This window comes from Pongo abelii, chromosome 10 (genome assembly GCF_028885655.2).
Source record: "Pongo abelii isolate AG06213 chromosome 10, NHGRI_mPonAbe1-v2.0_pri, whole genome shotgun sequence".
Lineage (NCBI taxonomy): Eukaryota > Metazoa > Chordata > Mammalia > Primates > Hominidae > Pongo > Pongo abelii.
The window spans coordinates 19,129,509-19,146,112 of NC_071995.2; the positions used below are offsets into that span (position 1 = coordinate 19,129,509).

General features: G+C 34.9%; 1 protein-coding gene and 1 pseudogene across 2 annotated transcripts in view; both read left to right on the forward strand.

The window, feature by feature from the left end:
* The window catches only part of PIK3C2G (phosphatidylinositol-4-phosphate 3-kinase catalytic subunit type 2 gamma), a 400,993-nt gene that overhangs the window by 153,809 nt on the left and 230,580 nt on the right, over positions 1-16,604 (forward strand). For both annotated transcript variants that reach the window (XM_024256898.2, XM_024256899.2), the window contains 2 exons: positions 10,741-10,834; positions 13,724-13,818. In XM_024256898.2, coding sequence (XP_024112666.2) covers positions 10,741-10,834; positions 13,724-13,818 — 189 coding nt within the window. The remainder of the gene's footprint in view (positions 1-10,740; positions 10,835-13,723; positions 13,819-16,604) is intronic.
* LOC134759457 (F-box only protein 3-like) lies at positions 13,956-14,918 on the forward strand (annotated as a pseudogene).

The window sequence follows — 16,604 nt, forward strand, 5'->3', positions numbered from 1 at the left end:
CACGGGGCACACTAGCTAACAAGCAAATTTTAGAAGAGCCTTATTGTTCAGGCCAGGCATAGTGGCTCACGCCTGTAATCGCAACACTTTGGGAAGCCGAGGTGAGGTTGGCAGATCATCTGAGGTCAGGAGTTCGAGACCAGCCTGGCCAACATGGTGAAACCCTGTCTCTACTGAAAATACAAAAATTAGCCAGGCATGGTGGCACAGGCCTGCAGTCCCAGCTACTCAAGAGGCTGAGGCAGGAGAATCACTTGGACCCAGAAGGTGGAGGTTGCAGTGAGCCAAGATTGCGTCACTGCACTCCAGCATGGGCAACAGAGTGAGACTCCATCTCAGAAAAAAAAAAAAAAAAAAGATTATTTTTCAGATTAGGATCCATTGGCTTTGAGGTGTTATGAAATAGTTGCATTTACAGATTTGGTTGTTCAAAAGGTCTAAGCTAGAGACTCCAATTTGTTTTGTAATCATCCATAGAAGGATGTGAATTAAGTGAAAGATATAGATGAATTTGCTTAGAGAGAGGGAACATAAGGTAATAAAAGAACAGACTCGACGTTTAAACTCAAAATTTCTATCCTTTTCAGTGCATCATGTTACTTTTACATATAATGTTTATGTTTAGTGCATCCAAACATAATATCTACATGGTGCTTTCAATACACTACTGGCTTTATGACAGTGACTTTTTAAGATTAGCTACATGTAAAATCAACATGTAATTATATAAGAGGAGCAAAATCAAGAACTGCTTTTTAATTGTAAATAGCAATTTAAATTCACTAATACAATGACCATCTAGTTAATTCCCAATTTCTATATGCAAGTCCATATACTATCCATCAGGAAATATCTCTGTATGGCTTCCATGTCTCCTTGGGTCTGAGATTCATTATTATTCCTGTTATATCATGACTGGGCCAATGTCCCAGTCCAGTTAGACAGATTACATTGCTTACTATTAAATATCTTTATTGATCCATTTGGAATGCAATAAAATAAATAATATACCCAAGATAATCTTGTGATTTTTATATAAGTATATATAAAAATATCCAGTCAAAAAAATGAAAAGTCCTTGCTAGGAGTGCTGTAGAAAGCCTACTGGCCTAGTGTTTTGGATATTTGGATGATAGTTTCAGTGACACAAACAAATGGTGTTGGGAAAACTGCTTATACTCTGAGTTTGAGTTTTTTCATCTGTATAAGGAGATTAAACTAGGTCTCAAGTTTCTTTGGGTTCTAATAGTCTGTAACCATATAAAAATCCTTGGAAGAACATGAATTATTCAGTAGATAGACATTTACAATCATCTTTAAAAATCCTATTCACCACTTTGCTGGAAAAAAAATTCTTCTGTCACATCTGATCATTTTTAGTACTAGAAAAATAGCAAAGATATTCATATTGACATTTTTCTTCCAAGCTGATGCTGAGTGTGTCATCAGACTCAAAATCTGTTGGAGAAACAGTTCTGCACTTCTGATGATTTTCTAATTCTAACCTGACACTGGGGCTTTTAGCTGTGAATAGCCTCATGGCATATTCTGCATGAATTCTTGCTGTGTATTCTGAAGTCTGACATTTCCATTACACTTAAATTTGATCTCATATTTCTTTGCTTTTCAGTTTACTCAAAGTTGCTTTTTTAAAAGGTTGACATTTGTTACATCGCATTTGGCTTTCACCCATCACTTCAAAAGTTCTTTGAGTAAGATATTTTCCCTATATCCTTTTCAAACTAGAAAAAGAGGAACAAGTAAAAAAAAACAATAAGGGGAGAAAATCTAAAAAAGGAATAGAAGTGTTTCTTTTACTGTCAAATGGAAGAACTTGAAAAATATATTTTTCTGTTGGAATTTTATTTCATGACTCCACTGGCCCTATTGATATTTGCCTAAATCCTCTGGATATTCCTACAGTGCTCTGAGATGAGAGGAATTGTAAATGTTTGAGAAAAGAGAAGAATAATGACAATTCCCAAGTCTGAATGTTGGTCAGATGACTTCACAGATAATTTGAGCCCAGAGAAAACACAGGCTGAGAAACAGACCACAAGTGCTAATTCCTTAACTTATGGCCACATAACAATGATCCATGTCAAACTATGCTGTGTACATCAAAGGTTCTAAAAGTGAGGTCTGAAATCCCCCAAATGCTTACAGGGGTGTTACAAGGCTAAAATTATTTCCATAATAATTCTAAGATGCCATTTGCCTTTGTCACACTCATTTGCTCATCACTGTAGAGTGGAGTTTTCCAGGGTCCACGTGACTTAAAATAAGGCAACAGATTTAACGTGGAAGCAGTAAGAGAATCCAGCTCTCTTCCATTAAGCCACATGTTAAAGAGACTTGCAAAAATGTAAAACAATATTACTAATCTCACCAAATAGTCTTTGTTTTGGAAATATTCTATTCAGAAATATATTATTTATGTTAACATAAAATGGGTTTCTTAATGTGATTGCAAATGAATTGATAAATATTTCTTAAATGTCCTGAATTTATTTCTGATATAATTATTGATAGATATCATTCACATAAACCAAAACTCTTTGAAGTCTTCAATAATTTTTAAGAATGTAAAAATGTCCTGATACTCAGCATTAGAAAAGGCCACTGTTGTACAACAAATCCTAACCATTGGTCACTTATTACCTCCACCTTGAGCTGGAGAGTTACCTAAACACTTGGTGCTCTCCTTCCCTGCACATGTAAGCATTACCATTTCAACTTAATCCTTTGCTTGGCCCTCCATTTTGTGTTTTACCCTACATTGTTGGCAAGATATAGAGTTGCTATTTCACTGAAGTTCCTTTGAAAATAATCATGAAGTTGCTTTAATTATACCTCTTCTACCTTCTGAGTTTTTAGCCATGTGTCTTTGATTCTTTTTATTAACCCTTACAATCTTAGCCTTCATGGACTATTTTTTTCTTTGTCTCTCAATGTCTTCATTGGACAATGGCTCATGTTCAAGGGTAGGTAATTTCTTAATGGTTATTTTATAGAGTTATATTTATCTTAGCGATGAGATCTTGTCCTTTAACAGATTCCAGAGACTCAATTGTTAGCTCAACTTGGAGGCCAATTAAATCCTGAACAGAGAGACAGAGTGATTTGTGTTTCCTCCCTATTAAGACACATTTGGGAAAATAAATTAAGTAACATAAAGTGCTTAGGTGAACACTTAGAGAATAATGAACTACCTTAAAGAATTGATTATTGTACATGAATTCTCGTCAAGCCTAATTTTAAGAAATATTTTTTCATAATAAATGAAAATTTATTTTGCTTTACATGATCTGCTTCCCAAGAAATAATGAAATTTTACTGACCTTTATCTTTTTTATATCTCAAGCCAGATGTCCATTTGTTACATTGTAATAATCTATTTTATGATTGATTATAAGGAAGTTTCTTATAAATGTAATTAAGATCCAAGTTGACATCAGCCTCATGAATCTTCTAGCAGTACTTTGTTTCTGTCCCATACTCAAAGTGTAATATTCACTTCGATAGTAATTAGTAGTTCCAAGGTTAGCAGAATTGCTAAAGAGTGTCTCCTGATATGACATGCAGGAATTATATGTGTATTTTTCAAGCAAATCAAATAAAGCAGGATAACCTGGCTTGTGGAAAATTCAAAATAGGTTGCAGTTCTTCTGTTACATATGATATTTCAGTCTGTAAATATCACACCAAAGTCAGAGAAATAATGGGTAGCCCTCACCTCATTGAGGATCAAGTTACTGAGCATGAAATGCCAACAACTATATCCCAAAAGAGTGTTTAAATAATTTCAGATAATATCACAGAAAAGAAATGCCAGGATTTGTGGAACATATTTGTCCATCGTTCTATACCTGAGTTCAGGAGCCCTTTTTGAAAAGGTATCAGGTTAAGCATAAATTCTCCAGAGGTATCCTATCTTAGAAGAAAATTCTAAGTCAACTAAAAAGTAGAATGCTTGCTCTTTCACGCAACAATGTATACTCTTAAAAGGGCATATGATTTGAAGCTTTTTTCTAGTGTTAGTCATAAGTTTGTAATTATTCATGTATACTCATTAACTAGTTGGACAATATTTACTTTTAAAAAGTATTATTCGTTTTCTTAGCAATTAATAAAACTTTCGTATAGAAAATTTGAAAACTTTTTAAAACTTAGCTTAAAAAAGAAAATTAAAGTAATCTATGACACCTCCATTCAGATATTTGGTATTAATGTTTTGATCCTTCTCATCTTTTTGTTAATCATATTGAGAAACATATACATATTTACAAAATGGTATTATACTACAAAAAATGGCTCTTAGTATTTTTATTTCATTAAACATTTTTTACTATTTTTAGGGACTGCATATATTCCATCACATAGTTATATCATATTTAACTATTAATTTTTAGACATTTATATTATTCCCAATTTTGTTTGCATACACATATCTTCACACATGTCACTCATCATATTCTTAAAATAAATTCCCAAAAGGTAAATAGATAGATCAAAAAAACAAGCACACTTAAAATTTTATTTGTTTTTGTTTTAATACATGTTGACCTACATTGCCAACAAGTATGAAAGAGCCCATGTCCCAGGAACTTCAGCAGTACTGCTGGCATCATTTTTAATGTGGCCAACACTTCCTAAAATAGTCAAATGCAAGCTATGTTCAGATATGCTTTAATGTCAAGTTAGGCCTTAGTCACATCTCAGAATGTCATGTGGTTGGTTTTATAGCTATTTCTCTTTCAGTTTCTTCTTGAACTTCAAGCAACAGTAATAAATAAACAGAGACATCCCTTTCCATTAAAGTGCAAAAAATTATTCCCAGCATTTGCATATATTGATACAAATACACAATTTTCCTTTTTGACTATACTCTATAGGTACTGTATTACTAATTTTTTGTTCTCCTGTTTTTGAAAAAAAAAATGCAGGCATACCTTACTTTATTGTGCTCTACTTTACTGTAATTCACAGATAGTGTGTTTTCACAACTGAAGATTTGTGGCTTCCTTGAGTCAAGAAAATCTATCAGTGAGGTTTTTCCAGCAGCATGTGCTTACTTTGTGTAACTATGTCCCATTTTGGAAATTCTCACAATATTTCAAGTATTATTGTTATTATTATATCTGTTATGGTGATCTGTGATCAGCGATTGCTGATGTTACTATTGCAATTGTTTTTGGCACCAACAGTACAGAGTGAACTTAATCCATTAATGTTATGTGTGTTCTGACTCTTCCACCTGCTAGCTGCTCTCCGTCTCTCTCCCTCTCCTTGGGCCTCCCTGTTCCCTGAGACCCTACAATATTGAAACTAGGACAGTTAATAACCCTAGAATGGCCTCTAAGTATTCAAGTGAAAGGAAGAGTTATATGTCTTCCACTTTAAATCAAAAGCTTAAAACCATTAAGCATAGTGTGAAAGGCATGTTGAAAGCTCAGATAGGCTAAAAGCTAGGTTTCATGTGCCAAACAGTTACCCAAATTGTGAATGCAAAGGAAAAGTTCTTGGAGGAAATTAGAAGTGCTATTCCAGTGAAGACAGAACTGATAAGAAAGTGAAACAGTCTTATTGCTGCAAGGGACAAAGTTGGAGTGATTTGGATATAAGACCAAATCTCACAACATTCTCTGAAGCCAAAGCCTAATCCAGAGCAAGGCCCTAACTCTCTTCAATTTCATGAAGGTTAAGAGAGATGAGGAAACTGCAGAAGAAAAGTTTGAAGCTAGCAGAGTTGATTCATGAGGTTTAAGAAAAAAAGCCAGGCAGGCGCAGTGGCTCATGCCTGTAATCCCAGCCCTTTAGGAGGCCGAGGCGGGTGGATCTTGAGGTCAGGAGTTCAAGACCAGATGGCCAAGATGGAGAAACCCCGTCTCTACTGAAAATACAAAAATTAGCCGGGCGTGGCGGCAGGCACCTAAAATCCCAGCTACTCAGGATGCTGAGGCAGGAGAATCACTTGAACCTGGGAGGCAGAGGTTGCAGTGATTGCACCACTGCACTCCAGCCTGAGAGTAAGACTCTGTCTCAAAAAGAAAAAAGAAAGAAAGAAAGAAAGAAAAAAAGCCATATTTGTAACCTAAAGGTGAACCAGAAAGTGCTGATGTAGAAGCTGCAGCAAGTTATCCATAAGATCCAGCTAAGGTCATTGAAGACTGTGGCTACAGTAAGCAACAGATTTTCAATATAGATGAAACAGCCTTCTATTGGAAAAAGATATAGGACTTTCATAGCTAGAGAAGATAAGTCAATGCTGGGCTTCAAGGCTTCAAAAGACAAGCTGACTCTCTTGATAGGGCTATGCAGCTGGTGATTTTACATTGAAGCCAATGCTCACTTACTATTTCAAAAATCCTGGGATGCTTCAGAACTCTGCTAAAGTGACTCTGCCTGTACTCTATAAATAGAACAACAAAGCCTGCATGACAGCACATCTGTTTACAGCATGGTTTACTGAATATGTTAAGCCCACTGTTGAAACTTACTGCTCAGAAAAAAGATTCCTTTCAAAATATTACTACCCATTGACAATGCACCCAGTCACTCAAGAGCTCTGATGGCGACGTATAAGGAGGTTAATGTTGTTTTCATGCCTGCTAACACAACATCCATTCTGAAGCCATGGATCAAGAAGTCATCTTGACTTTCAAGTCTTATTATTTAAGAAATAGGTTTCATAAGGCTACAGCTGCCATAGACAGTGATTCCTCGGATGGATCTGGGTAAATTGGAAACCTTCTGGAAAGGATTCACCATTCTAGATATAATTGACATTCTAGATATAATTAACATTGGTGATTCATGGGAAGAGGTCAAAATATCAACATTAACAGGAGTTTCAAGAAGTAGATCCTAATCCTCATAGATGACAGTAAGGGGTTCAGGTCTTCAGTGGAGGAAGGAACTGTAGATGTGGTAGAACTTATAAGTGAACTAGAATGAGAAGTGGAGCCTGAAGATGTGACAGAATTGCTGTAATCTCATGACAAATTTGAAGGGATGAGGAGTTGCTTCTTATGGATGAGCAAAAAAGAGTGGTTTCTTGAGATAGAATTTACTCCTGGTGAAGATGCCGCGAACATTGTTGACATCATAACAAAGGATTTAGAATCCTACATAAACATGGTTGAGAAAGCAGTGGCAGGGCTTGAAAGAATTGACTTCAATTTTGAAAGAAGTTCTACTGTTAATAAAATGCTATCAAACAGCATCACATACTATAGAAAAATCTTTCATGAAAAAGAGTCAATCGATTCAAGCTTCATTGTTGTCTTTATTTTAAGAAATTACCACAACCACCCCAACCTTCAGCAACCACCATCCTGATAAGTCTGCAGGCATCAACATGGACCGAACACCCTCCACCAGCAAAAAGATTAGAACTTGCTGAAGGCTCAGTTGATTGTTAGCATTTCTTAGCAACAAAGTATTTTTAATAAAAGTTTTTAATTTAATGATTTGTTTAGACATAATGCTATTACACATTTAGTAGACTGCAGTATGGTATAAACAGAACTTTTACATACACTGAAAAAAAAACAAAAAAAATGTGCAACTGGCTTTATTGTGATATTTATTTTATTGTGGTGGTCTGGAACCAAACCTGCAATATCTCTGAGGTATGCCTGTACATCCATCTCTTTCATAGCCTTCAGATTTGTTTTTCTTCTATGCTTTTGACTGAGAGAAAAAAAGATCTGGAATTTATACGAGCGGTATTTATAAAATTAAACCTATTGCAACCAATGGAAACTATCTCAAAACACAGAAGGAAATAAAATTGACTTTATAGTAGGATTTTTGTAATTATTATCATCATGATCAGTGCATTTTTATTCATTGCAACCATATATGGAGTAAGTCGCTAAATCCTAGGAACAAAAAGGAAAATATTGAACAATCCTCATCTTCAGTTGAATTAGTCAGTAGTTGAGGAATGAAGACACATATGTAAAAAGATAAATTCTAATACACACTGTCATATCTTAAGTGGGAGTCAACCAGTCAATATTCTTGGCATTCAGAGAAGTGATTACTAAGGACTAACAGAGGCACCTTCAAGGGAATTTGATCTACATTTTGAAGGAGGACTAGAACTTAAAGAACTAAGGGAGGGTTTTCCAGCAGATGTTACAGTGTGTGCACAACGGTGAAAATGCACATGCATTTTCAGAGTAGAATATATCGATGAGCCAGCCTGGTTCAGTGAATATTAATGGTAGAAGAAAAATCTAGAGTGTTTTGCTAGCCTTGAATATTTAGATTGCAGTGTGTACTAAAGGGAGGTTTATTGGATATAGAAAACCATTTAATGTTTTATGAGAAATAAAATACTTTAGGGGATTTGATAAGGTGTTACTATTAAAAATGTTAGTACTAGCATGAGGTAATTATGGCCTAGACTAGATAGCAGCAGAAGAAATTAAAAGCAAGCATTGAAGGCTAGAGCCATTAGGATAGAAAAATCAACAGAACTCGGCAACTGATTAGATGTAAAGATAAGAGAATACTAGGAATTCCACAAACTTTTATTCAACTGCGCTTGGGCTAGGGAAGCATAAATAAATGAGCCTGCCCTCAATGATGTATATAATATAGAATTTTATAGAGAAGGGAGTTATCAACTCCACAGGGTGTTAAAATATTGCTGGAACAGCTTCACAGGTAAATTGATGCTTGAGCTTGGAGTTCATGGATGAATAGAATTCCATCAGATGGGAAAGGTGAAAAAAGTAATAAAGAGAGGCAAAATATTACCTTTAACATTTTAAGTCTATGTAATTGGAGAAAGGTGATAACACAGACTACAGTGAGGAAGGCTGGTAGTAAAGATGTTTAGGTGTAATGACAATGAGTTCAGGTTCAACAGTCTTCTAAGAAATATGTAGAGAGTGCCTACAAATCTGAAGACATTGGGGACACATCTACGAATAAAACAGACAAAAATTTACTACTTTTCTGGAGTTTGCATTCTAGTGGAAATAAACACATAGTTAAAGGTATAGCATTCACCAAAGAGCTTTGTTTTGTTGTGATGTTCCTTTTATACTCCTTTTTTGTCATTTCTATCAATAAGGTAAAATAGTCACACAGGGAAACAGGGGCGACTGATAGCTAACTTAACAAGTCATCACTTAGGCAACAAAACTTACCTAGTAACTATTCCCTCCAAGACTTCAAACTGTCCTCACACCGACCTTGATGTCTACAAGTTTCAGACAAATAGTTTAATAATTGAGAGCAATAAATTAGAGTCAGTCACATTTAGTTAGGAGAATCTAAAGTCTTAATGTACTAAAACAAGCTGAACTGCTTCTAGCTTTGCATTTTAATTGCACTCTTTCTGCCCTCCACCTGTGCATGACGTTATGCTGAGATCTTCTGACCTTTGCAATACTTCACCAAATGTGTCTGGACCGCAGTTCTCAGTAGGTCTCGTTGCTAGAATGTTCAAAGGGAGAAAAATACTGGAAATGTACTTGCAGGTCAGAAATAAGAGTTTTGACTGACTAACCTTATAGGTAAAATTCTCTTTGCAATTAAAATGCTCAGTTTAATGAAGAAAAAATATGTAACTTGCTTAGCATTCCATTTGAAGCTGCCATCAAGGACAGTTGAATTGTGTGATACCATTGTTTACTTGACTCGATGGCAGCATAGTTCCCATTTAACCCTTCAGTAACCTGATATGCGGAGAAAACACTGACCATTAAAGACTTTACAGTTTTCTAACCTCCTACTGGAAGCCAATCTTTAGAGCCCTCACCTGATTGGTTGAAAAGCATTCAGTTAGTTGTCTACAAAAGTAATTTCTGGTTTGTTTGTTTATTTATTTGTAAATAAATTACTATAAGCAATTCTTTCACGTTTTAAATTATGCTTGTTAATTTTTTTCTAAAAAATTGTTTCTTTAAAATTAATTCTTCTTACCAAAGCCCTAGTAATATCTAATCATGTCAAAGCAATATGGAGCCAAAATTATCTCCAAGCACTTCCCAGGAACTTTGAGATAATTGAATCTATTTCTTCTGATGGAGCAAGATGACAATTTGAGGAATCCATTTCAGGATAAATTGTCTTTGGAACAGGACTTCAAATGCTAAATACCTTCACAAATTTATTTAAATAAAAAACATTTATTAAGTGCCTAATGGGTGCTAAATCTTACAACAGGCAAATGCCATCCAAAAATGAATAAGGCACAGTTTCCTTCAAGAACTTCACAGTCTAGTAAGATTTAGCTGTATTAAATTATTTTTGTTTATTTATTCTAAAGAACTTCAGATTTCTGGTTAGTGATGAGATCTGGCTAAGACTAGTTAAAAATATTAGATCCCATTTTTAATCATATAATCAGATCTCCAATTGGTAATAACTTATTTATCAAATGGTTGGCTAAATAAGAAGCAAAGATTTTCATACTACTTTAGAAAAGATTTTAGATTATCCATAATCCATATTTTATAGATAAGAAAGCTGGCAGGAATCAGACTTAAAACCACATTTCCAAAGTCTAGTTGAAAGGATTTCCTACTGCAGTCCACATGAGAGTATAGAATATGGAAAAATAATAATTATTTGGTGCTAATATTACCTTAATCAATTGTGGGATAGTTGTTTTACCTTATGCACTGGGGGTAGAATTCATTCTCTGTTCTCCCTGACATGTCTTATGCATTATTCCTTACCATTAACGGCTTAGTGGATATATTTACTGTGTATTAGTTTTCCAGATCAAGAAATTCGTAAAGTGGCAGTTCAACAATTAGACAACCTCTTGAATGATGAACTACTGGAATATCTCCCACAGCTAGTTCAGGTAAGAATAGCAGAGTTGCTAAGGAAACCCAGGGTTTTAACTAATTATCTCTAAAAGGTTCCCAGTGAATCAACAAGTCTATCTAGAAGTGATATTGCAATTTGGCCACCCTAGGGACTAAATGATGTCAACATGGGTAATGAAGACATTCTCTATCTGAAATTGTTACAATTACAAAATACATTAATTCCAAAAAGGAAAAATTTTTTTAAATGATTTCATTTATCAATTAGAACATGAAAAAATAGACATGCTCATGATAAAAATTTATAAATATGTATATATAAAATGATAAAAATTACCAAATAAATGTTATGTAGAAAATAATCATTTGCTAGGCAGCTTTTCATAATTTATGAGTTTCTTGCACTTCTTTAGAGGCTTATAATATTGATCATAAATTTTATCATAGTAATTTCTAATAGCCAAATTTTGCCACCAAATAGTACATTTTAGTAACATCAAATATCACAATGTTGGAGTAATTTTAGAAAATAATATAAAGTTATCTAGAAATGTAAGCAAAGACTGATTTAGTCTGAATATGATGAAATATAAACAAGTAAATTACACATGCCACACATGACCACGTAAATAACAGAATATCTAATAGATATAGAATAGAAGGTAAGTTGTTTTTGTTTTTTCCAGGATGACTGTATGCTGACAGCTAAATAGATCTAAACTTGTGGTTTTTATGCTTTGTTTTGTTTTTAATCCAGCTTTTTTTTTAATCTGAAAGGTCAGGTTGTTACAGCTAGTTTGAATGTCAGTTGCCTCAGGTTTTGAAAAGTGACTGGAAACTGGTAGAAGGAGCCTATATTAATAAACTTTAGTAGAGTATGACTGCACAGAGATTATGAATTTCTCTGAAGTTCTCCTTAAAAAAGAGAGCTGGTTTAGAAATAGCTGTACCATAGAGTACAATCCAATCCTTCTCGAAAATAAGGGTTAATCTAACTTACAAGTTTACCGTTCATCTCATGACTCATGGGTATGGCAACATGTTATTTCTAGCCCAATTCAGGAGAATACGTTTTCACAAAAGTCTGTAGACATTAAACTCATTTGAAAGTCTCTATCTAAGTAAGTACACTTGGCATCAGGAATGTCATTGAGACCCATACTGCCGCAAATCCAAATGTATAAGACGGGGTGCACACAATCTAACACAGCAAATACACAGAAGGCAAAATTAAAGTTTCAACTATGTTACGATTAAAAAGGAAAGTTATAAAATGTCCTGAGATGGAAATAAATAGATAATGTGACTAGAAAATTAAAAAAAAAAAACACTGGAAGAATTTCAAAACATTCATTGTCCTTGGACTTCTATACTCTACCTTGAATTTCAAACTTTCCAACACATAAAAAATCCTAACCTGTTGGTTGTTTTCTGGAGTCATGCTATTTTGTTATGTATTATCATGTTAGAATTATGCAGTCTATATTAAAGCTGTAAGAAAGGACCCTAAGGCCATAACAAAACAGAAGATACAGTTCATAGCTAAGAGTCAAATAAGACCCAGACCCAGGGATTACTGCAAACCACTTCAGATAATGTGGTGTTCACCAGAAAAATTGTCTACATTCTAGATGGTCAGGCAGGATTTAGGGGGAAATTGTATCAGTGGACAGAGTAAAGCAGGAAGCGAGGGGTAACAAACAGATACTGGGTTCAAGAAATAATGGGCAGACATCTAAAAAGGCAAGCATGTAGGTAATTCTGAAACATACCTCCTGCTCATATGCTCATATAATATGCTCACTATTAGGGCATAAATAAAACCCATGACCTAGTCAGTCCAGCGGTAGCACGTAAGTGAGAGAGTGCCATGGCTACAGTTTAAGACAGCACACATTATTGTCCTTCTACAGTCAGACAGCATCAGGAGTTTACGCAAATTTGCCGAACTCATCTTCAGCACCCTCACACCTTAGGAATTTATAAACTTTCTCATTCTTGAGGATGGCTAGCATATTGAAGTGTTTCTTCAAGTGTATGTATGACTGGATATTGTACTCATTTTTTCCTGCTGTCTGTACTGTGGTATAAAGCCTGGCTTAGACTCTGAAGCTTTTAGAGAGTATGTGTGTGTATGCACATGTGTGTGTGTGTAAGAGAGAGACTTAAATGGTTTATCAAACAACTAAAGATATATGCTTTGTCTCTCAAGCAGGAATGAGCATTTTTATGAGAACTTGGTTTTCATTTTCATATATTCAGATTCCTGGGATGATGACAGCAGCTCAGCTATAGATTGCTGTGAGTGAAGTCCCTGCAGAGGACAAGTGAAGCCCTAAATTAGGTCCCTAAGGATAGTGGGGGCTGCCACTGTTATCTGTGTTTTCTACCCAGTTGAGTATCATAAAAAGTTAAGAGTTGTTCACAGTGGAGATGAAAGAAAGGATTTGGGACTGAGTTATGATAGTAACAGTCAGTTTTGAAATTTTAAGCAAAACCTCAAGGCCTGGAGGTTAATAATGATACACCAGTTGATGATTTCTGTTAAGGCTTTGAGTGTGCATTAATTTCATCTCCAAATAGGAAAAAATATCTGTGGCTTAATAATATTGTATTTAATAATCCAGGACTTTTCGTGTCAGTATTCTCCCCTGGCACATGGTTGAACTCCACCAACCACCTGCCCTTATTTTTTATCCATATACAAGGAAAGGAAGCAAGACTACACAAATCCAAATGGTGTAATGTATGTGTGTTTTGTTATTAGTCATATACCGACTCATAAAATCATCGAATGTGTTATTAGCATTTTGTTAAAATGTGCATGCTGTTTTCTCCAGTCTTTTCTCAAGCCTCTGAAGTCCCTCTGTATTCTGCTATAATTTTGTTACTGAGAAGTAAAGTAATTGTGTCTCTTACTTCAGGCTGTCAAGTTTGAATGGAACCTTGAGAGTCCTTTAGCGCAACTTCTACTCCACCGCTCCTTGCAAAGCATCCAGGTTGCCCATCGTCTTTACTGGTAAGATTAACTAAACAGGCAAGGATGCCTTTTTAATTGCCAGCTTCTCTATGGGGCAGCTTCAGAGGAAGCAGAAGATTTCTTTACCTTATAATTGATACAGACCATAAAATTCAGGCAGTTTTGAGTCTTTGTCAATGTCATTTTTATTTAAGAGGATAATTTGTCATAATTTTCAAAATCTACCAGTTGGACAGTTGCTACTGTTAATCGGGGAGTTAAATCCAAACAGAATTTCAAATCTGAATGATGCCTTTCTTGTAGCTTTAAATGACAAGTGCAATTTGTATATCTACTCCTTGAAGATTTTAATGTAAAATCTAGTTATGAGACTGAATGTTTTTGGAAGAATATGTGGTATAAAAACACTTTCTGTGCAATATCAGTTATAAACCATAAAATCCAAAGGCTAATGTATACTCATTCTGTTGAAAATTTCTAGAGCACTAAACTTTTCCCAAAGCATAAATTTGAAATATTATTAGTGAAGAAATAAGACTGATTCATGAGATGCCAGAACTTCTGTAGCAACACCTGAGGATATTAGCATTTCAGTTTCCCCATCGTTTCTCCCAGAACTTAGCTTCTGTACAACCACCCCACTATTTCTTCACATACCAAATTAAGATCGTCAAAAGATGCTATTCCTGAGAAGGCTTGTCAGTTGGACGGTTGCTAGTGGAGACTAACGAATGCTAAAGGTGAAGTAGAAGAAGTTCAAGGACCTGGATTAGCTTGTGAATTTCCAATTATCAGCCCAGGTTGGGGATATGACTAGAGCAGCTGTACCACATTCTCTACAACACCAGGATATATGGAATGGTATTATACCTACCATTTCCTTTACTTTAAATATCTTTAATGTTGCCATTCTCCAATTCCACATGGCATGTCCAACGTTCAGGGTGTCTATAGTATGATTGGAAATGGGTCCTGATGAATATGAAGAGATGGAAGAGAAAGATGAGGGGGAAGAGAAAAAATGATGATGATGATGATGATGATTCAGCAGATATGGATGAATCAGAAGATGAGGAGAAAGACAGAGTAGAGTCTTTGATGTTCCCGTTCGTAGATGCCACTGCTCGTGCCTTTTTTAGCAAGCCTTCTGCTGATGGAAGCATTGGGATGATTCTAGTCTGCTAAATAGATTTCTCAATAATGTAAATAACTAAATTATTCTCAGCATATAGCAGGAAAACCAGAATGAAATATTGTTCCAGGCCCTGGGTTCTGTATGACATTACATTAGGAATTGGATTGTGTTGGTTTGTTTTGTGTTTTTGAAGTAAAGAAGGAAATGGGTTGCTTTTTTTCTCTAGCTAAGGGACAGACATTTCTTTTTTTTTTTGTTATTTTGAGTTGGAGTCTCACTTTGTCACCAGGCTGGAGTGCAGTGGCGCAATCTCGGCTCACTGCAACCTCCAACTCCCTGGTTCAAGCGATTCTTCTGCCTCAGCCTCCCGAGTAGCTGGGACTACAGGCACGCATCACCATGCCTGGCTAATTTTTGTATTTTTGGTAGAGACAGGGTTTCACCACGTTGGCCAGGATTGTCTTCATCTCTTGACCTCGTGATCTGCCTGCCTTGGCCTCCCAAAGTGCTGGGATTACAGGTGTGAAACACCAAGCCCAGCCAACATTTCTTTCTTTTAAAATATTTTATACTTAAAAACATAGAGAAATGGAGAGGGAATTGTTTTGAATAAGGATTTAAAGTGTAGCAGAAATACCTACACAAGGGTAGATAGATACCATGTGACTGAATGATTCTGTGAAAAGATTTCCTGAAGTTGAGAGTTATTTATAAATGAAACAAAATTTGTAATTAGGCCAATCCATTTAGTGATTTCTTATATTTTGTACTCACAGAGAACTAACTGGATAAATAACTTGAATGCTAGTGGTTTGTCCTTTCTTACGCAATATATCCTTGGATTTAAAGTCTTTATCATCAAGACCTTGACTTTGAATTTTTCATCACTACAACCTTGAATTTAATTTCAGGTCTTCAACATGATGACCTTGAATTTAAAGTCTTCAACACTATGACCTTTATCATATTATTCATAGATGCATCATTTTTGAAATGTAGTATGTAAAGGTATTTATGGGTTGTTTATTAACAAAAAAATTCTTTGCAATGTCTCATGTGGTTTAAAATTACTATTTCTGTTTTGTTTCTCCTTTATACACTTGACTATCTAACTTTGTGATAAGTGACATGAATTTTATGTTAGGATTGAGTGTGTTTTCCTGAAACATTGATTTTTTTGTGATTATATAATTGAGAGTTAAGAATAAAATCCTTCTAATGTTAAAAACTCACTTATTAATAACAAATTTTTGTTCCAATCCTGTTTTCAAAAAAAACAATTTCTCCTATCATCACCTATACTTGATCCTATTGAACATAATATTCTTTGCATACTGTTCTTCCTACTTTTCTTTGTATTATTAACCTTGTTGATTTAATTTTAATTTCACAGGACAAAGTTTTAACAATTATAAGTTTCAATGACCTAAGGATAAAATTAGATCTACGTTTTACTCTCATGAATTATGACAGGCATCATTTAGTTGCTTTGATTGATAGTTGAGACCACTAAATAACAGGAAAACAGCAAGTCAATATCATTTTGGAGTGTCATATTTTTCTGCTTCAAGAAATGTTACTCATAATGAGATCACTCTTCTCATGAAAATCACTCAAGAAGACATAGCAAAGAAGATACACAGGAACTTGGTCAGAGACTGTTTGATTTGATGCTTATTTTCATTTTAAA